Genomic DNA, 22,274 nt, shown 5'->3' on the forward strand with positions numbered 1-22,274 from the left:
GCAGAGTACGGACTCTCCGCTCAAAGGCAGTAATGATAACACCGAACCAGCCCAAATCTATTTGGTCATGATAACGGATCTCAGGTGTTTGCCTGGATACCAGGTGTTCTGACGGAACCAGGCTAGAACGCTACACGGAGTGAAGCCTTTCATGAAAACATACTGCCTCATTTTCTTTTAGAGTCATAGGACAGAACACCAAATGTTCCCAATAGGTCCACATCCCACCCGGACAAGAGTTAAAATAAAGGCACAGGCACGGGCTTATTTGTGGAGACTTTTGATCTGGTAAAATGGGCCAGCCTGGAAATCTCATGTCACCAACACGCTTCGCCTTGCCCCAAACTAAGCCTTAGGATATCGCTATTCGTACACTGTGCGGTCCCCCATAGTGGCAAGAATGGCTGAGACACACACATTCTTTTTTACTTAGTGAAATCAATTCACATACTTCCCAGATCATTCCTTAAAAAGATCCACCTCGGCTTTCCTGTGCAATTTAAAAAGAAAAAAAGTCAAATTAGATCGTGTAGACCATGTTCAAAACCATGAGTATCTTCTTACTGCAACCCCATGTCCAAACCCTATGGCCTGGATACTGGAATCCCTTCCCTCCCTTTGTAGTAGTTTCTCCTCACTCGACCCCAAGGCTCCATCCAGATGCAGAGGTCACCTTCAGAACACCAGTTTTGTCTAAGCATTCCCTCTTTCCCCACACTAACTCCCACTCTTCTTTTAAAGCCCCAATCGTGGAAGCTTAAAAGAGACTTCCAATTGGAATTTATCTCTCCCTCCCCACATTCCTATAACATATGGCTCATACCTTGGTTAAAACTCTTATGATAGTCTGCCTTGTATGCATGTTATTTTGTGCATGTGTCTGCCTTCCACTCAGGCCCTGCAACTCCCTACTTTAAATGCATTTTAAAATTACTTTGGAAATCCTTGGAAAAGTGGCTAATTCCAGGACTCGACAAACGTGTAAGTACAAGAGGCATCCAAAATAACATCTATTATGCCAAAGAGTGAGGACATGCTGGGAAAAAGGGAGGAGGAGTGGCCATTTCACAAAGACACAGATGTCAACTTGAGAGAACTTCCACTGGCCCTGGCCGAGTGGCTTAGTTGATGGGAGCATCATCCTGTACACAAAAAATTTGCAGGTTAGATTCCTGGTCAGGGCACATACCTAGGTTGTGGGTTCAATCCCAGGTCAGGGCACATATGGTGGGCAACCTATTGATATTTCTCTCTCACACTGACCTATCTTTCTCTCTCTCTCCCCCTCCCCCACTCTCCCTCCCCCCCTCCCTCTCCCTCCCTCCCTCCCTCCCTCCCTTTCAAATCAATAAACATATCCTTGGGTGAGAATTGTTATTATATTTTTGTTAATCCTCACCTGAGGATATTTTTCTATTGATTGTTTTTTAGAGAGAGTGTAAGGGAGGGGGAGAGACAGAAAGAGAGAAACAACAATATGAGAGAGACACATCAATTGGTTGCCTCCTGCACACGCCCAGACTGGGACCCGGAATTAAGCCTGCAACCAAGGTACATGCCCTTGACTAGAATCAAACCCCAGATCCTCCAGTGCATGGGCCAACGCTCTATCCACTGAGCCAAACCAGCTAGGGCTCAGGTGAGGATTAAAAAAAAAAAAAGAACTTCCACTGGCCAAATCTGGGCTAATGTGAACATCAAAATAATTAGGTATAATAATGAATTAGAAACCACTAAAAAATATAAGAGCCTATGAGTCCATACCAGTAAAAGATAAATAAATGGGGTAGGGGGAGGCGGGGTCTCACTTACAGAAGAGCACTGAGTGCCAAATGGTAAATGAAGAAGGACGAGAGTTAGAAAATCATAATTGTGCAACCATCACAGTAAAGACTGCGTCAGGCAACAATATCAATGAATGCTAAACCTTGGAGACATTTTTTTGATGAAGAGTGAGACATTTACAGTATAGTGCAAGGGTGGGCAAACTTTTTGACTCGAGGGCCACAATGGGTTCTTAAACTGGACCGGAGGGCCGGAACAAAAGCATGGATGGAGTGTTTGTGTGAACTAATATAAATTCAAAGTAAACATCATTACATAAAAGGGTACGGTCTTTTTTTTTTTTTTTTTTTTTTTTTAGTTTTATTCATTTCAAACGGGCCAGATCTGGCCCACAGGCCGTAGTTTGCCCACGGCTGGTATAGTGTCTATAACAGTTGACATTCCCACCATCAGTGAATGAGGGTTCCTTTTTCTCTACAAAATCATAAAGTATTTTCCCCTATCAACAAAACAAAGTCAACCAACCAAATGAGAGAAGATATCCTATCTAATAAAAGAGAAACATGGTAATTAGTGTACATCCGCTACCCTTCCCATTGGCTAATCAGGGCGATATGCAAATTAACTGCCAGCCAAGATGGCCGCCAGCAGCCAGGCAGCTTGAAACTAACATGAGGCTTGCTTGCTTCAGTGACAGAGGACTGCAACGTTCCCCGCCTGCCTTGCCGGCCTCTGAGCTTGCAGTTTGAAACATAGTTACAAATATAGAAGCTAAACAAAACCCCAGAAACCTGCTTTCAGCCCGCCGGGATCTCAGAGCTGGAGTTGATACAGTGTTTCGATTATAGAACCCAAACAAACCAGATACCTGCTTTCAGCAGCAGAGGCCTCAGAGCTGGAGCCAGAGCTAAAGCTGGCCCAGAATAAAAAGTAAAAGAAAAAAAGGAGCAGTTGGGAGCTTCAGTCACCCGCCAGCCTGAAAACAGCCCTCAGCCCCTCACCCAGACTGGCCAGGCACCCCAGTGGGGACCCGCACCCTGAAGGGTGTGTGACCAGCTGCAAACAGCCATCATCCCGGCTGGCCAGGCACCCCAGTGGGGACCCCCACCCTGATCCAGGACACCCTTCAGGGCAAACCAGCCGGCCCCCACCCGTGCACCAGGCCTCTATCCTATATAGTAAAAGGGTAATATGCCTCCCAGCACCAGGATCAGCGGAGCCGGGAGGCCTCCTGGCACCGGAATCAGCATGACAGGGGGCAGCGCCTAAACCCCCTGATTGCCCTGCGGCTCTGTGTGTGACAGGGGGCGAGGCCACAACCTCCCTATCCAGCCAGCTCTGTTCATGACAGGGGAAGGCGCCCCAACCCCCTGATCAGCCCTGCTCTGTGCCTGATAGGGGGGAGCTCCCCAACCCCCTGATAGCCCTGCGGCTCTGTGTGTGACAGGGTGCGGCGCCCAACTCCCTGATCGGCCCTGCTCTGTGTGTGACAAGGTGCGGCGCCCCAACCCCCGCCACGGGCCCTGCTCTGTGTGTGACAGGGGGCAGTGCCCCAGCCCCCTAATCGGCCCTGCTCTGTGCCTGATAGGGGGGAGCTCCCAACCCCCTGATCGCCCTGCGGGTCTGTGTGTTACAGGGGGCGGGGCCACAACCTCCCTATCCGCCCTGATCTGTTCGTGACAGGGGAAGGCGCCCCAATCCCCTGATCAGCCCTGCTCTGTGCCTGATAAGGGGGGAGCTCCCCAAACCCCTGATAGCCCTGCGGCTCTGTGTGTAACAGCGTGAGGCGCCCCAACCCCCTGATTGGCCCTGCTCTGTGTGTGACAGGGTGCGGCGCCCTAACTGCGCCCCTCCCCCGCCCCCCCACGGGCCCTGCTCTGTGTGTTACGGGGTAGAGCCATAACCTCCCCATCGGCCCTGCCCTGAGTGTGAAAGTGGCGGTGCCCCAACCCCCTGATCAGCCCTGCTCTGTGGGTGATAGAGGGCGGCACCCCAACCCCCCGCCCCCATGGACCCTGCTCTGTGTGTGATGGGGTAGAGCCATAACCTCCCCATCAGTCCTGCCCTGAGTGTGACAGTGGCAGCGCCCCAACCCCGATTGGCCCTGCTCTGTGGGTGATAGAGGGGGGCGCCCCAACTCCCCTATCGGCCCTACTCTGTGAGTGACAGGGAGGAGCTCCCCAATCCCGATTGACCCTGCTCTGTGCGTGACAGGGTACGGAGCCCCAACCCCCCTGATGGGCCCTGCTCTGTGCGTGACAGGGGGTGGCGCCTCAACCTCCCCATCAACCCTGCCTTGAGTGTGACAGGGGGCGGTGCCCCAACCCCCCAATCGGCCCTACCCTGAGCGTGACTGAGGGTGGCATCACAACCTCCCAATCCGCCCTGCTCTGTGCATGACAGGGGCTGCATCTAGGGATTGGGCCTGCCCTCTGCCACCTGGGAGCAGGCCTAAGCCAGCAGGTCGTTATCTCCCGAGGGGTCCCAGACTGCGAGAGGGCACAGGCCGGGCTGAAGGATCCCCCTTCCCCCACCTGATTGCACAAATTTTTGTGCACCGGGCCTCTAGTCTATATATATAAAACCCTAATATGCAAATAGACCAAACGATTAAACAACTGAACAACCAGACAACTGGTTGTTATGATTTGTGCTGACCACCAGGGGGTGCATGCAGAGTATGGTGGGCGTTGGTAGCAGGCAGCAGAGCGCAGAACATGGTGGGCATGGCCATGGCAGGATGGTGGAGCAGGTGAGCAGGGGCACCAGACCAAGGCGGGATGCTGGCTGCTATCATCGAGGCAAGCCTCTGGTGGTTACTGAAAATTGTTTGCTCCCACACACCATGGTCCCACCGGGTGCTCAAACCCGCTGCCAGCGCCGGAGCCACTGCTCCCACTTGCTGCCAGTGCCTAGCACCGGCCCCGATCACCCCTGAGGGCTTCTCCACCTCCCCCTGCTCCTGAGGGGCAATGGGGCTGGCAGCCACCTCTCACACCCACTGCTGGCGTAAGCCCCTCTCATACCCGCTGCCAGTGCTGGAGCCACCGCTTACACCCACTGCCGGTCCTGAATGCTTGGTGCCATCAGTGGGTGCAAGCAGCAGCTGCCAGTCCCAATCGCCCCTGAGGGCTTCTCCACCTCACCCTGCTCCTGAGGGGTGATCAGGGCAGCAGCTGCCGCTTACACCTGCTGACAGTGCCAGTGTGCTTACACCTGCTGCTGGCGCCGGCCCCAGTTGCTCCATGCCGTCAGCAGGTACAAGCAGGGCCGGCGCCATCAGCTCCTGGGAGCGGCAGTGGGAGCGGGGCTGCCAGCAGACTGGGCCAGGGGCCGTGGCAAGAGGGGCCAGGCGGGGCTCAGAGGATGGGCCGAGACTCACCCCTGTGCCCACTGTAGCCTCGCGGTCCACAGTTCCTTTCAAGTTGCACGAATTTGTGCACTGGGCCCCTAGTTTGCAAATAATAGCTCCAACAAGGGATTAACATCCAAAATATATAAAGAACTCATACAACTCAATACCAAAAACACACACCAATTAATTCACTTTAAAAATGGACAGAGTGAACACTTCTCCCAAGATGCCACCTCACACTTGTTAGAATGGCTATTATCAACAAGACAAGAATGTGTTGGAGAAGTTGTAGAGAAAAAGGAACCCTCATTCACTGATGGTGGGAATGTCAACTGGTACAGGCACTATGGAAAACAGTATGTAAGTTCCTCAAAAAATTTAGAATTACGATATGACCCAGCAATCCCTCTTTTGAAAACATTTATTCGCAAAGACATATGTACCCCTATGTTCATTGCAGCATTATTCACAGTGGTCAAGACATGGAAACAACTGAAGTGTCCTTTGATAGATGATTGGATAAAGAAGATGTAGCACATATATGCAATGGAATACTACTAAGCCATAAGAAAGATGTTGCCATTTTCGACAACATGAGTGGATCTTAAGAATATCATGCTAAGTGAAAGAGGTCAGACAGAAAAGTCAAGAACCACATTATTTCAGTCATATGCGGGATGTAAAACTGAAAGCAACAAATGAACAAAACAAAACAAAAACTCATATACACAGATGGTGGCTACCAGAGGGAAGAGGGGGGTGGGGTAGTATAGGGGGTGAAATATATGATGACAGAAGATCTGACTTGGAAGGGTAAGTACACAAAACAATATACAGATGATGTGTCATAGGATTATACACCTGAAATCTATATAAATTTATCAAGCAATGTTACCCCAATAAATTTAATTTAAAAAATTTTTTTTTAAATCAATGCATTAAAAAAACAAAGCATTTCCCCCTAAATTGCTTACTAGCTGTAAGGTTAAAAATAGTAACTATACAATGAAGAAATTGAACTTTGAATGGTTGAGTGAATTACAATTAACATCAACAATGAGAGGCTAATGGACATCTGTGCCTCCCAATGTAAAACCCTGAGAAGAACATATCACTTACATACTAGTAGTATACTGCTGGGAATATGTACTCTGAATCTACTCATGAAGAACCACCGGACAAATCCAAAATGAGAAATGTTCTATTAAAAAAAAAAGTGTGGCTGGTTATGTGGGTAGGGGTTAGAAATGTCAATATCATTCAGAAAACAACAACAAAAGGCTGTGAAAATGTTCCAGGTTAAAGGAGTCTAAAGAGACATGATGACTAAATGCAATATCTAATCATGGAATGGAATCTGTACTGGAGGGGCAAAATGTCTTTTATAAAGGACACTAGAGGCCCAGTGCCCAACATTCGTGCACCGGGCGGGTGTCCCTCAGCCCAGCCTGCACCCTCCCCAATCTGGGACCTCTCGGGGAATGTCTGACTCATAATCCAGGACTGCTGGCTCCTAACTGCTCACCTGCCTGCCTGATTGCCCCTAACTGCTTCTGCCTGCTGGCCCGGTCACCCCCAACTGCCCTCCCCTGCTGGCCCGGTCGCCCACAACTGCCCTCCCCTGCTGGCCTGATTGTCCACAACTGCCCTCCTCTGCCAGCCATCTTGTGATGACATGGAGGCGGCCATCTTGTGATGATGTGAGGGTGTGATGGTCACCTAGGCTTTTATTAGTATAGATTATGGGACCAACTGACAAAACTGGAATATAGGTAACAGATTTGATAAAAAGCACTGTATTAGTATTGATTTACTGAAGTTGATAAATGTGCTGTGGTTATATAAAATAATATCTCTATTCTCAGGAAACATTCATTGGAATACAGGGCAAAACTTATTCTCAAATGGCCAGGAAAACACTTTCAATTTCCAAATAAAAAGTTAATGGTAACAACACACACACAAAAAAACACCCCAAACAGAGACACTTAACTTAAAAAAAGAGGAAACAGGCCCTGGCTGGTGTGGTTCAATGGTTAGAGTGTTGGCCTGTGCACCAAAGGGTCATGAGTTCGATTCCTGATCAAGAGCATGTGCCTGGGTTGCAGGTTCCATTCCCGGCCCCTGTTGGGACACATGTGGGAGGCAAACAATCAATGTGTTTCTCTCTTTCTCTCCCCCTTCCTCACTTCCACTCTCTCTAAAAATCAATGGAAAAAATATCCTTTGGTGAAGATTAACAACAACAACAAAACAGGAAACAGAGGGAAAAAGTATGAAAGACTACCAAACAAAAACAACAGACAGAAACACAAAGGGCCGAAACCGGTTTGGCTCAGTGGATAGAGCGTCGGCCTGCGGACTGAAGGGTCCCAGGTTCGATTCCGGTCAGGGACATGTACCTGGGTTGCGGGCACATCCCCAGTAGGGGGTGTGCAGGAGGCGGCTGATCGATGTTTCTCTCTCATCGATGTTTCTAACTCTCTATCTCTCTCCCTTCCTCTCTGTAAAAAATCAATAAAATATATTAAAAAAAAAAAAAGAAAAAAGAAACACAAAGGAAAAGACCCAATGGAGACACAGAGCTACCAGAAAACAAAAGATAAAATGGCTACAGGAAATCCTCATACATTAACAAGTTATCCTAAATGTAAATGGACTGAGTTCACCAATAAAAAGGCACAGAATAGCAGACTGGATCAAAAAACAAAACTCACCCTGGCTGGGTGGCTCAACTGGCTCAAAAATTTGCAAGTCCTATTCCTTGTCAAGGCATATACCAAGGTTGCAGGTTCGATCTTCAGCCGAGGCATGTGTGGGAGGCAACCAATTGAGGTTTCTCTCCCACATCAATACTGCTTTCTCATTCTCTCCTTTCCTCTCTCTCTGAAAATCAATAAAAACATATCCGCAGGTGAGGACCAAACAAACCCCAAAACAAACAAAACACAAAACCCACAACCATATGCTTCAAGAGACACATCGAAGCTGCAAAGACTCAAAGTGAAAGGATGGGAAATGATTCTCCAAGCAAAAGGCATTCCCAGAAAAGCAGGAATAGTCATACTTACATCTGACAAAATAGATTTCAAGATAACAAGGGTAACAAACGACAAAGATGGATGTTTCATACTAATGAAGGGTAGTGACCACAGCAACCTCGGTTCAGATCTGAGTCACGGCACCAAGAAAGAAGAAAAAAATAATAATAAAGGATACACTAACATCAATAAGACATAACACTTCTCAATATATATGCACCCAATCAGGGAGTACCAAAATATATAAAGCAACTACAAACAGAACTAAAGGGAGAAAAAAAGTTAAAGACAATACCTGGAAACCTTTTCTGATTTGTTTAGAATAAAGCCCAGATATTCTATTTTTAAAAAGCTTCCCAGGATTGAGAACTGCCTAGAACAGCAGTTCTCAAAACATGGTCCTCCCTGGGAACTTGTTAGACATTCACAGGCCTACTGAACTAGCACCCCTGGGGGTGGGGCCCAGCAACTCTGTTTTACCACACCCTCCAAGTGATTCTGATGCCCACTAAAATTTGAAGCCACTGACCCAGACTATGAGCTTCAACAATCTGTATATCCAGCTCCTATAGTTCCACAAAACCTAGCAAATTGCTTTGTGCATTCTCATACCTCAATAAATGCTTGCTCAATTTAGTCTGACAGTGAATGATAAGGCAGAAATGAGAACTGGGGCACTTGGAGATGAATACTCTAAAGGTCCCAGCTAAAGCATCACTCTGACTTTCTAAAGTAAATAAAAAATTTATTTGAAAAGCAATAAAGAAAGTCAGATTACTCAGGTTAGTAAAAGCACTGTTGTCCCAAAAGGGATCTTATCAGCTTACGGTTTGTTAAGTCACTATCCATTAAAAACATGCAATAACTTATGTAAGCTAGTGGACTAGTATTTAAAAATTAATTCTGTGGTTCTGGGAAGCAATGCACAGCCATTAAAAAGCCATGCTGTGTGTATCATGAAAGATCTGCTTTGGAAACACAGCATTCATGCGGCGGAGATGGGCCCAGATTTGATGAGGATGGCCAGTTTTCAGAAGAACACCCTCTAGGTAGCATCTGGAAAGACAAGACTCCTATAAAGAGAATGAGCTGATCAATTTACCTACTGAATAGAAAATGAAACAAATAAATCCATTTTTATGCAACTGTTTCCTATCTTGAGAAGTTAAACTGTTGAAGTTACTCTAGGATGGAGGATACAGTCCCAGCCTCACCACATGCCTTTTCTAATTGGCATCCTGAAAGATTTTACAGAAAAGGGTGTTGCTTTGGTATTGTTGACTTAAAGGTTATCTAGTCACAGAGAGGCAGAGGAGGATTCATCTTCAAAATTCATCTATTTATTGAAAGCCCATGGAGTGCCTTGGCAATTAACAATTCCTACCACCTCTAGCTGTTCCCTATGTGAGAAGGCTCCGAACTCATCTTACAAATTGCTCTTTTGAAGATCAAAGGGAAGCTGAATGTGTTTGTGTGTGCACTCCATGAGACTGTAATTTAATGGAATTTTTAGAGAAGGCTTGCTGGCAGTGTTTGTATGACAGCCCCAGGGCAGAGGATTCAGGGGAGCTTGGCCACTCTTCCCTTTGGAGCGTCTTCCCTGTCTTTAATTGGCACCTCATTAGAAATTAATGAAAATGACATCCTCTGTTCTTCCTGCTCTAGGCATCGAATGCTACAAAAAGGCCCATCACAATTCATAACACATTCAATTTATATAGCAATGGCTCTTAAGCATTATTTATGAGATGTGAATTTCTTGTCAGCAGTTAATAACCTATACAGAGTTGAAGGGGAATGGCAAAAAAGATTGTGAATATATATATATATATATATATATATATATATATATATATATATAACATTTTCTGCAGTGGAGAAGTGTGCTGTTTGAGTTCAAACTACCTTCCTGAGTCGTCACTTTCAGTAGTAAATTACTGCCCCCCCCCCCCCCCCCAAAACCTTTCAGGGCAGTTAAATGTCTCTCTAACACTCCATGCATCCTCAAGGAAATAACTATACAACTCACCCTTTCCTGGAGAGATCCAAGCAGACAGGCAGGAGGAACACAACAGCTATTTGTCAAAGACAGTCCCAGAAGTGTATGTTCCCACTGCTGTCCTTCATCTTTTGAAATGTGGCAGTGGACTCGGTCATTTTTCTGGGCACAGAAGTGTAATGCTCTCAGTGGGCCAAATGGAATTCCTGGCTGCCTCTGGGAAGGCTACATCCGGAGGGACTGCAGGAAGCTCGGAACTTTCTTCCCCATCAGAAAAATCAAATCTCTCCATAAGCAGGTCCTCAGAACTGGGCATAAGCCAAGGGATTAGGTATTATATCCTTTAAAAAGAATGCATGTCTTTTGCAAACCCAATAGGCACTCAGAAATCAGCCTCCTATCCAAAGAGGTGAAGAGCACAACAGAGTAATCCACGCTTACCAGAGACAATTAAGTTGGCTTCACTTAGAAGCATGTGATGTATTTCTAGATTTTTTTTTAGCAGTGCAGAAGACCTTAGGAAAATAGGTGGTTTGCATCCAAGCTGAAGGGTAAGCTGGGAGACTTGGTTATAACACCTCTGGATTTCTCAGCGCTAACCTGGGAATTCTTACTGCTGGCCTGACAAGGAGAGGAGGTATTATGACAGAGGCAAGATGGAACATGCAAGGACCAACTGCTTGATCCACTAAAGCAAATCCTTTTTAGTACCCAGGATTCAGTTACTTTCCAGAAGGAAAAATGAACATTAAGGTACAGGAAAATCTCATGATTCTAATTTAGGAACAACCAAAGGTCTGTGTTATAGAAGCAATAGGCAAAAATGGTCAAGTAGCTTTCGCAACTCTGGTAATGGACTGAACTGCCCTCCCGCCCCCCATAGTTCACATGAAGACCAAAGCAAAAAGGGCATGACAAAAGATCGAACTCTGCAATGTGGGCAAAGGTGGTTAGCCATCAGGCCCCAGAGTTTCCTTATCTACCATGGTATTCCCTCCTTACCTCATCAAGAATTTAAAATTACCTGGGAGGGCTGACCCAGGAGCAGTCTATCAGTAAAATTCTGGGCTCACCTGGGCCATGCCACATGCATGAACACAACTGAAGTGTGAAAGCTCTGCTGATAGCCTCTGCCCCCAACTCTTACCCAACCCTCCTCTTTATACTTTCAAACAAGCATTTAGGAGAAAACTAAATGCCAATCTAGAAATAAAAACTTGTCCATTGACACCTAGACTCCCCATGCTGCCATCAAATGTCCCATTCCTGCAGTTGAATATATGCTTCTGATCTTGTTACTCCCCCCTCCCCAACACACACACACAAAAGTGTGCAACAGACAGACAGAAACGGGAGTTCCAAATTAGTTTCCATGAGAAGCTAGTACTCCCTTGTTTCCTTCTCATTCCCAATGGAGATGACTGAGGGACAAGAGCAGCAACAGCTTCGTCTTTAGAAGATAAAGGACTTGGAGTCCCTGTAACTTTCTAGCTGCTGAAAGAACCATCTAGTCCTGGTTGCCAGCGTCAGTACTTGTAGAATATCTATGGCTATCCCAGGGGTGAAAGGAAGCTTCTTAAGCTCATTCCTAAGGACAAGGATATAGAATTCTCAGAGGCTAGACCTAGGCCTCAAAGTTGGCCTGGTGACAGCTCTGTCCCATAGAACAGTTTTGTAATATTAAGCTTTAAATCAGGAAATAAGAACAGGAACAGAAAAACTCTAATTCGGCCTAAATGCTGCAGCTTTACAATTATGTGTGGTTGAAGGGAGAGGAGTGATTGGTCTAAGTTTTGTTCTATGTGGGTACACATAAAGTTTTTAAAAATACATCTCTGTGCAGCAATTCTAAGAGTTGGTATTACACTGGATAGATAATACAGAAGAAGAAGCTACCTTAAAGTTATTCAAGGGGTTAAGTGACAATGAATTACAGTTCAAAGAAAATAATTTTCTAATCAAACTAATTTAAAAAGGATATGGGAGAAGAAATCTTGCATTTATTATACATAGTAAAAGGCTCATTCAGAATTAATTTACTATCTGAATTTTATAGTACATATCCCAGAATTTGGCTGGTTTGGTTAACTTCTAAATAAGTCATCAATGAGAAGGAACCAGAGTAATCAATGGAAGACGTTAAAGCAGTAAGCAATGACAATGCAACTCTAAAGACATGTGACAAAATAATGGGGAGTGTTTTTGCTTCTTTGTATGTGCTTAGAACTAAAAATCCTCTACTCCTGATTTCTCAAACTCTACACCTACTGCTCTCAGGGAGGTTTCCAGAAGAAGAACAAAGGAGTTCAGCCTCTTAGAATAATTTCCAGGGACACCGTCTCCATCACGTCCCTGGGGAAGATGCTTACCACAGCGGCACGATCCCAATTCCTGCTGCACCAGCTCCAGTTTGGTTTGGCACTGGAAGCACCGACGTCGACTCTTCTGTTTAGATCGGCTGGTTTCCTCGGATCGTTCAGTGTTCTCCAGTAGTCGTGGCCGTTTCACTGGCGAAGCCTCATTCTCAGACTGTGAATCTGACCAAAACAACACATTTGGGGGTCAGGGTTAGTGCTTGGCCTGGCAAGCACAGCTGATTAATGTGTGCCAGGCATTCTTCTGACCAGGCTACTGCCCTTTTCCAGGAATTGGACCTGTGTAAGCAACAGCCAGCTCTGACTGGCGTGGTTTCTACTCCACAAAGTGTGACAAGCATGAACCTTCAGGGCTGACTTCTGATGAGCTAGATCTGAACCAAGAGGAGAGTGGGGGTGGCTCCACAAAAATCTGTTGTTTTTAATAATGGTTGTCTCTATGAGACCATTCAAACTGGTAATTCTTTAGAGAAGGGACTATGTCTAGTACTTCTTTGTATTGCCATGTTTAGCATAACTCCATACTTAAAGCCAGTGTTTGATGGGGGATCTATAATCTTTTCTAGCAAAAATACTCATGTTTCTACTCCTAAACAGACAAGAATCAGTTTCTAATATTGGAAATCATTTCAACTGTATTTAGAGTTAAGGAGTATATCCCTGCCTATTTATCAAAGAGCTGCCCCAGGGCCTCCACTGTGGAGTGGTACAGAGGCAACATGTGGTACCACAACACACCCTAGGGTTGGTGCCAAATTGGCAGGTGGAGGGAGGTGTAATGAACTTGTATTTCCCATGACTTTAAAAAGTAACTAAAATGCAATAAAGTTCATGTTATAGACAGGCTGTAAATAACTCTTGCCTTCCAAAAAAGAGCAGCACTTGGGGGCTCTGTGCTCCTGGAAGTGCCCCCACTGCATACTGAGGATGCACCCCTTGCCAAGGCTCTGAAGTGGTTTGTGCTAAAGCACCTCTGGAAGGGAATCTCCTGAATGATCTTCCTTAAAAACAGATCCAGATCCTACCACTTTTCACCCCTCCACCACCTCCAACACTGGTCCAATTCATCACTATCTCGCCCAGCCTAGCGAAACAGCTGCTTAACTGGTCTTCCTGCTCACCTCCTTACAGTATATTCTCCACACAACAGCCAATCGATCCAGTTCAAAATCAAGTTAGAATTACTTCACTTCCTTGCCTACAACCCCTTCCTTCTCAGCTCCCCTTCTCAGAATAAAAGTTCAGATTCTTACCTGAGGCCCTCAAAAGTCCCTGCCTGAGGTGCCCTCCTCTCATCTCTCTCACCTCATCTCCTGCTGCTCTCTCCCTCTGCTCTCTCCACACTGGCCTCCTTATTGTCTCTTACGTCAGAGCCTTTGCACTTTCTGCTCCCTCTGTCTGGAACACTCTTCACCCAGATCTATATGGGATCTAACCTCTTTTAAGCCACATTTTCTTTTTAAATGTATTTTGAAATTACAGTTGACATACAATATCATGTTTCAGGTGTAGTGATTAGACATTTATATAACTTACAAAGTGAGCACCCTGTTCAATGAAGTCTTTTTCCCTGATCACCCTATCTAGACCACTCTTGTCCCCCCATCCCTAGCATTTCCCTTGTATTCATCCATAGCACTTTTAACACTATCTCCCAGGAGAATGTAAACTCCTGGAGGGCAGGAAGTTTCACCTGCTTTGTTCACTAATGTGCCCTCCATGCCTACAACTCAATATATATTTCTTGAATGACTGAATCTTCTCCTAGGCAGTCCTGATTTTCTATTTCAAGTGGCTCTAGTGAGAAGCAGCAGACAGTTGGATGCATTTCAATGAAGGCTGTCTGCATCCCTTTCCCCAGCCTTCTCCCTCTGTGTGAAGAAGATGCTGCACTTCATCAGAGAGCAGTCACTGGTTCCGATAGTGACGATGGTGACAGTTCGCTCACAGCCCCCCAGCCCATGGCACTGTGCATTGACTTACGGAAGTGGAAGGCACGCACTATTCTTAGCAATTGTAAACTTCATTTTTCATCTCATTTAGTTCTTCCAGTCCTACATGACATTTTCCCCAAATACAAACCAACTAAACAAGGCCTTTGATGAAAACAATTGAAAGCAAGTTCAACCTATTTCCAAGCTCTGCTGAGAGAAGCTGTCCAAACCTAGTCAGTGTGATGACTGAGGCAGGTACAGACACACCAGGCCCCTCCTTTCCCCTACAAGAGCAACAAGCAACAATCTAAATGTAAATCATTACAAAGCAGCCAGCCAAAAGGAACTCACCCTGCATGAGCCACACTGCTCTTTGGGGGTCCTTTTTCACAAACCAGCAATGGCGCTATTTATATTAATAACCCTATTTAGACACCCGCCCCCCCAGTTTTGGCAACAAAAAGAGAAAATTCTAGAGTAAAAGCTATAACAAAAAAAAAAAATGGTATTTGTTCCTGAGACAAGGTCCTAAATCTGTAACATCCTTATAAGAAATTACCGCTCAAGCCCGGTGGGCGGGGTGGAGAAGAGAAGGGCCCACCTGAGAAGGGGAGGCAGTGGAATCCTTGGCTTGGCATTTATTAATATTATTAAAATTTAAAAGGCCCTGACATGATGCCAGTACACCTCTAACATAAAAAAGGCGTGCTCAGACCACAAGCCTGTCATTCACATTGCTACCTGATAAAACCGAGTGTGTCTAGAAATGCAGAACTCACAAAGCCAATTTTCACATGAATCTGTCCCAAACTGTCAAATTCGCTGTCTACCTGCATAGCACCATCTCCATTTCTAAAGCAAACCTTTGCTACAAGAAGACAATTTTCTTTCAGTGGCAATGCTACCATAGGTATTTCTTAAATAAGCCAGGGAATGATATATGAAGAACATATTTTAAAATGTATGATTCCTAAGACTGGGAGACAGAATTTATATTTACATAATCATTATTGGTCATCACCAAACCATCCACTTGATAGGGCCCCCCAACATGAGGAGGCATGTCCAAGCCTAATCTCTTTTCTTCTAATGCTCCACCTTGTCTGGCCAATGAGCATTCAATAACAAAACTAAGGACTAAGTCTGCTTGATCTCATGCTGAAATATTCTTTTATCCACTTGACATTATAGATAAAGACTACTGAGTTATTTGTTCTGGTAGCAGAAGGCCCGGGACATTCCTGAAATAATGGGTCCTAAGAGAGGTTTCTGATGCTGCCAAGAGCGTCTGGCTGCACTGTCAGCGCTAGTCAGCCCTCGGAGAGTCAATGTCCCAGCAGCGCACAAGTCTCAGACCAAAGGCATCAGCATACAGAAAATCTGAGGCATGGGAAGCAGTCCTCCCATGATTCTAAACCAAGACGCACACACTGTTTACCAGAATGTTATTTTTTAGAATCAAGGAGCTGTCCCTAGACATTAAGAAATCCATAATTTTTACGCTCTGGAATATGTCCAATTAACCTTCTTCACTCAGTCCAGGGTCTATTAAATGGAAAGGAATCCTGTGCCCTCTAATGCCCTTACCACAAAGAGGGAGGGAGAATAAACTCCCTAAATGGTTTACCATCACCATCCTCCACTCGATGCCATCCAGGGAGGTGACTGTGTTATGCATCACTTCTTGGTGAAGCAAACAATTCCTTGGCATTTTCTCACAAGCCAACCTGCTGTTTCAATTAGAAGTTAATGAAATAAAGAGTGGTCTACAGGATCATCATCATGTCTGCATAAGAAATTTACATCTCCTCTGCTAATTATTTAATGAAACTATGTGCCATGGGGTGAGTTGCCTAAATAAGAGAAACAGATGTCCAGGGCAAGGAGTCTAATTACATAATAATGAACTAAATAATTCAACTATTCAATTATAAATTTTATGTCCATTAAAAAAGATCCAAACATGGTTACACAAAGGAATACTCATCTACAGTCCATATTCGAATAAATCAAACTTTGATTCTTTACTTTTTGCTCACAAACATAATTTGTTACCCTGCAGCACTTTTAATTTCCTCAACAACGACAGAAAACAACTAACCATCTACTTGCTTAATCTGAACTTGGGCAGTAAGGGTTAAATATGGAGAGAAAAGTGAACAGAAATAACTCTTACACGCAGCTTTAACTGTCAGAAAAAACGAGTCCTCGCAAGGAGCATGCTCATTAGCAGCAGGCGGAGCTGTAGTGGCAAGCTAGAAACTGTCCCCACCCCAGGAATTACGAGTGATTTCTAATTAAGATCTTTCATAAAGGGCCAGCAAAGCACATTTCCCCCCAGTATGCTTTTGCTTGAGAACGTAATCCAGTCTGTATATACCCACACAAGAGCTGCCACACTCCCATGCCAGGTTCATAGTTCTTGGTACTTACTAGACCCTTTCTTCCTCTGCCTAAATTTAACAGAATGAGAATAATATCATATCAGGTCTTCTAGACAAAGGAAAGTCTGAGCAAGAATTACAATGTGATTACCCTAGAACGAAAAATCTTTGAAAAAGTATTTTACCTATCAGATCCCTAGATTTGAAGGTAGCTAGTGCTTAATTTGTGACAGAGAAACAAGCACAGTGATTTTATTTAAAACACATTAATCTTCTGAAGAGAGCAATTCTTCTAATTGTACTTTACTACCAAATCGCTGAAAATAGTGGTAAGACTGTTAATTCGGAAACAGTTTAACTGGAAAGCTTGACTGGAGACAACAAACAGAGCTATTTCTTTTAAAATTCTGTTTTGTCTCTGACAGACATTCACATTTGTCCCTTACTGTCACTTTTCTTGTCTTTATTACTCATGTTCTCTCCCAGAAATTTCCAAATAAATTGTGTCAGGCCTGTCAGAGTTGAATCCCCATCTCTCTTAATCTCCCGTCACTGTGCAGCTGGCAGCCCGCACACCCGGGGCTGCTAACGGACTGTGGCCTTCTGACAACTCAGGTGAGCTCTCAGCCCTTGGCACAGCCAATCCTCAGAGATTAGGAGAGTGGGAGAAGCACCATGGCAACAAAGAGAAGGGAGCCTTCTATTCACTTCACCCACACCTTCCCTCACTTCTAAGAAAGAAAGATGAATCTGTTTAATCTCAGGCTCTATGACAGCTTTTGAGGTACTCAATCAGTTTTTTTAGAACCTATCACAGTCTCCTGACAGATTGACATTTATGATCCCAACAGCCTGTGCAAACATCAGTAAGAGCAATAATTAATGAACCCGCACACATCACTGCTGTCTCGCCTTTGTCCACTTAAAAGGAGCTTAAGCAGTAAAACCTCTGTCCGTGAGAAGCACCACACTCTCACTGAAAAAAATGAGCCTTTAAAAAAATCTGTTTTATAGGTTCTTTTTCTGTGTTTCTCTTTATGCTTTGTTTTCAGAGTTTATGCAGGGATTAGATTCACCTTCTTGTGGCATTTTACTGTGTGTCATGAAAGACTTCAAGAGAGAAAACTCCCTCATTATCCATTAAAAACTTTCCCCCCACTTGATTCAACTGGGATTTCCCTCTCCTTTCTTATCTTTTTAATGGCCTTTAAACAATTTGGAATAATATACCTGTCAAACGCTATTACATGAACATAGAGAGAAGTTCAAGTCTTTGGAAGAGGTTGGTTATTAAAATTTTGTGGAAAATGCCTTCATTTTCATTTGATATATGATATAGTGATGAACCTAGCATGAAATACACCTAGGATGCTATGTCTCAAACTAGCAATTTTCAATCTCCTGGCACATACAAACTAATTACTACAATTTTGTGACACACCAAAAAATATTTTTCACGATCTGACAAAAGAATAGGTGTAATTTTGAATCATTCACACAGGATGGCTATTGTTGTTTTGGCTCTTATCATTTTTTAATTTGACAACCTAAGGGAAAAGAGGTCAGTGCCCCTGACTAAATAACCAGGTATTGCATGTTTTAAAAATTCTTGTGGCACACTGGTGTGCCACGGCACACCGATTGAAAATTGCTATCTTATATCATAACTATTTCAAAGGTCAGTTGTTCTCAAGCTGCCAGGCAGTACTATCCTTAACATTAGTCTCTGTCTTCTCTTTCCATCTCCACCCCAAAGCCCCAGGTTCTTTTCTCTGGCTCCCTCCTAGGCCAGAAATATCCGAGGGAGACATCCGAGGAAGGTCTCCTTCTCTATCACAACCTCAAGGCTGAAAGCAGACGTCTGACTCTTCTTCCCTGCTGGGAACACAAGAATGGGAGACCTGTGGTAAATCTATCTCTACCTCCATCTCTATCTATCTATATATATGCCAGTAGAGCTGACTATCTTGGGAGCGCACCTGAATTTTTGGGGTCTCTGTCCTCCTCAGTATGCTCAAAAGACATAAGGCATCAGAAACCTTCCTGGGGTTAACTATATCATCTACTCATCTGATTTTAGTCCTCATGAGAGCAATGCAAAAGCTGCTTTTGTAGGGGCATTTCTGGTTGGAAGAGAGTTTAAAGAACAGCAGCACAATTATGAGCCATGACGTGTACCCTAGAGGAGATGAGCACCTACATATCCCAAAAGCATGTTTTAAAGACTTGGATCAAATTTGTCACTTCCTCTCAGTCCATCTTCCCCCCAATTCCTGCTATAAAAGTAGCTGAAAGCTGATTCTGGTGGCACATCTTGACACCAGAAAAAAAGTGATTATGAAGTCATCAGAAGATCCCGTAGAAGCAGCTAATGTGCTGTGGGGAGAACAGCTCTCATTTAAAAAAAAACAATCTTTAAAATCATGGCACCGGAGTCCAACAGTTACAAAGGAAGGGTTTTTCCCCTCAACGTTTCTTTCTCTCTACTCTGCCTGCCTTTTTTGTTTTTCTCGCCTATTGTACTGGATTGGCTTTCTAGTATGATACTGAATAGGAGTGTTGAGAGGACATCTCTGCCTTGTTCCCAACCTCAGGAGGAAAGTACTCAGCCTTCATTCAACTTATTTAAAACATCTTCAAACATATAGAAAAATTCAAATAATCTATTATCTATAGATGAAAGCCTAAGTGACTGAACTGGTCGCTATGATGTGCACTGACCACCAGGGGGCAGATGCTCAATGCAGGAGCTGCCCCCTGTGGTCAGTTCGCTCCCACAGTGGGAGCACCGCTCAGCTGACCAATGGGCGCCAGACACAGTGCTCATGGCTGGCAAACGCAGCTGTGGAGGTGTGAGCCACTCCCATCTCCGCAGGAGTGGCAGGTGCAGTGGGGCCAGGATGAGGGGGAGCGGTGCAGTGCCCAGCCTGCGAGATCGGGCCAAAACCGGCAGTCCGACATCCCCCAAGGGATCCCAAATTGCGAGAGGGTGAAGGTCAGGCTGAGGGACCCCACCGATGCACGAATCCATGCACTGGGCCTCTACTAGTACAATAAATACCTGTGTACACTCCATTCAGATTCAACAACTGTTAACAATGTCACATTACTTTCTCTCTTCCCTCCATATTTACATGTTTTTCCCACTGAACCATCTGAAAATAAGTTGCAAACATCAAAATACTTCATACATACACATCTTATAATATGGGCATTTCCTTACATAACCAAAATATTACACCTAATAAAATTAAGAATAATGGTCTAATGTCATTCAGTCTGTATCCAAATTATCTCCATTGTTTTCAAAGGCATGTCCTACCAAGTTTCATGTGTTACATGAATCTTATGTCTAAGTCTCTCTTAATATAGAATAGTATATGCCACTCAAACTGTCCCTTACTTTTTTTCTTTCCTTCATTCAAATAACATGGACTTTTTGAATAGTACTGGTTAGTTTTCCTGTGAAATGTACCACACCCTGAATTCCTTTTCTTTCTACCGCATCTACCTATTTACTTTAATGGCATCATCCTATATAATAAAGAGATAATATGCAAATTAACCTCATGCCCTCACAAGATGGCTGCCTACGACCAGGCCAGCAGGGGGGTTTGTGAGGGACGACAAAACGACTGAACAAGCAGGCTGTGTGGGGTGACCAGGCCAGCAGGGAAGTCGTGAGGGGGGAGCAGGCCGGCAGGGGGGGCAGTTGGAGGCCAACCAGGCTGGGAGGGGGGGCAATTGGGGGCGATTAGGCTGGCAGGGGGGGCAGTGAGGGGCAACTAGGCTGATCAGGGCAAATATCCAGGTTGTGGGCTCAATCCCCAGTGTGTGGTGTGCAGGGGGCAGCCGATCAATGATTTTCCCTCACCACTGATGTTTCTCTCTCTCTCTCTCTCTCTCTCTCTCTCTCCCTCTCTTCCTTTCCCTTCCTCTCTGAAATCAATAAAAATATATTTTAAAAATAAAGAAAAACAAAGGGAAAGACACATCCTATATAATAAAAGGCTAATATGCAAATCAACTGAACATCAGAACGACCCTTCGCTATGACGTGCACTGACCACCAGGGGGCAGACACTCAACGCAGGAGTTGTCCCCTGGTGGTCAGTGCGCTCCCACAGGAGGAGCACTGCTCAGACAGAAGCCGGGCTCACGGCTGGCGAGTGTAGCAGTGGTGGTGGGCTCCCACCTCCGCAGCAGCACTAAGGGGCCCGTGGGGCCTATGTAAAGAGGAGCGGGCTTAAGCCATCAGTCAGACATCCCCCAAGGACTCCTGGACTGTGAGAGGGCGCAAGCCAGGCTGAGGGACACCCGTCCCCCTGGGTGCAAAAATTTTGTGCACTGGGCCTCTAGTATACAAATAAACTTACAGCATAGTAAGTAGCATACTAATATATGAACAGAATGCTATGAGCAGAAAATAAAGAAGTGATAAATTCTGTTAGAGGAGTGGTGATTAGGAAGCAGAAGAGGAAAAAGTCAGAGAAGATACCCTCTTGAACTTAAGAACTTTATTGTACATATGTATAGAGGTGATTTTCAGCTCACATTTGTGATCCTTTTCTTTGAGGCCTGCTTTTGAGAATACCATTTGTATATAAGCTATTGCTCATCTACCTTCTAACTTCTCTTTACCAAAAATCATAACTAATAGACCATTTCACAATCTGGGAAGCAAAGGCATTTGTAGAACACCAGTTTGAAGAGTTTTTAGAGAAATATGCTGTTGTTCATCTTTCCTCATTCCTCTTTCTTTGACCCCAGCTGGTTCAATTTTTTCTGGGGGTTCACAAATATCTCTCTAAAATGTCAATAGCTAGCTCACAGTTTTCCTTTCATCTTGTTTACTAACCTGCTCAGACATATACATGGCTTTAACTGCCATTTTTTTCCTCTATCAGGAATTTTCTAAGCCCATTTGCTTTTTATATTAAACTATTTTGAGATAATTATAGGTTCATATATAGCTATAAGAATCGATACAGAGAAATCCTATGTAACCTTCACCCAGTTTTCCCCAATGGTTATATCTTGCAGAACTCTAGTACAATCTCACAACCAGGATATTGGTATTAATACAGTCAAGCTATAGGACATTTCCATCACCACAAAGAACCCTCACGTTGCCCTTTTACAGCCATGCCTACTTCCCTCTCTCCCTCCTTGCTTCCTGGCAACCCCTGGCAAACACTAATGTATCCATTTTTCCATTTTTGTCATTTCAAGAATGTCATATATATGAACATAAACACAGACACATAAATGGAATCATCCTATGTAACCTTTTGTCCAAACTCAATTTGGACAAGCTACACTTTAGTTACTGTAGGCAGATATGACAAAAGACTCCTAAGTTAAGATTCAGTAATAATAAGCACTAACACAAAGCACTTCT

The 22,274-nt window shown here is 44.6% G+C and overlaps 1 protein-coding gene across 3 annotated transcripts in view; it reads right to left on the reverse strand.

Moving 5' to 3' along the window:
* The window catches only part of ZFAND3 (zinc finger AN1-type containing 3), a 346,984-nt gene that overhangs the window by 31,862 nt on the left and 292,848 nt on the right, over positions 1-22,274 (reverse strand). For all 3 annotated transcript variants that reach the window (XM_036316889.1, XM_036316886.1, XM_036316887.1), the window contains one exon: positions 12,550-12,717. In XM_036316889.1, the coding sequence (XP_036172782.1) occupies positions 12,550-12,717 (168 nt within the window). The remainder of the gene's footprint in view (positions 1-12,549; positions 12,718-22,274) is intronic.

Source organism: Myotis myotis, unplaced genomic scaffold, assembly GCF_014108235.1.
Source record: "Myotis myotis isolate mMyoMyo1 unplaced genomic scaffold, mMyoMyo1.p scaffold_m19_p_7, whole genome shotgun sequence".
Classification (NCBI taxonomy): Eukaryota; Metazoa; Chordata; class Mammalia; order Chiroptera; family Vespertilionidae; genus Myotis; species Myotis myotis.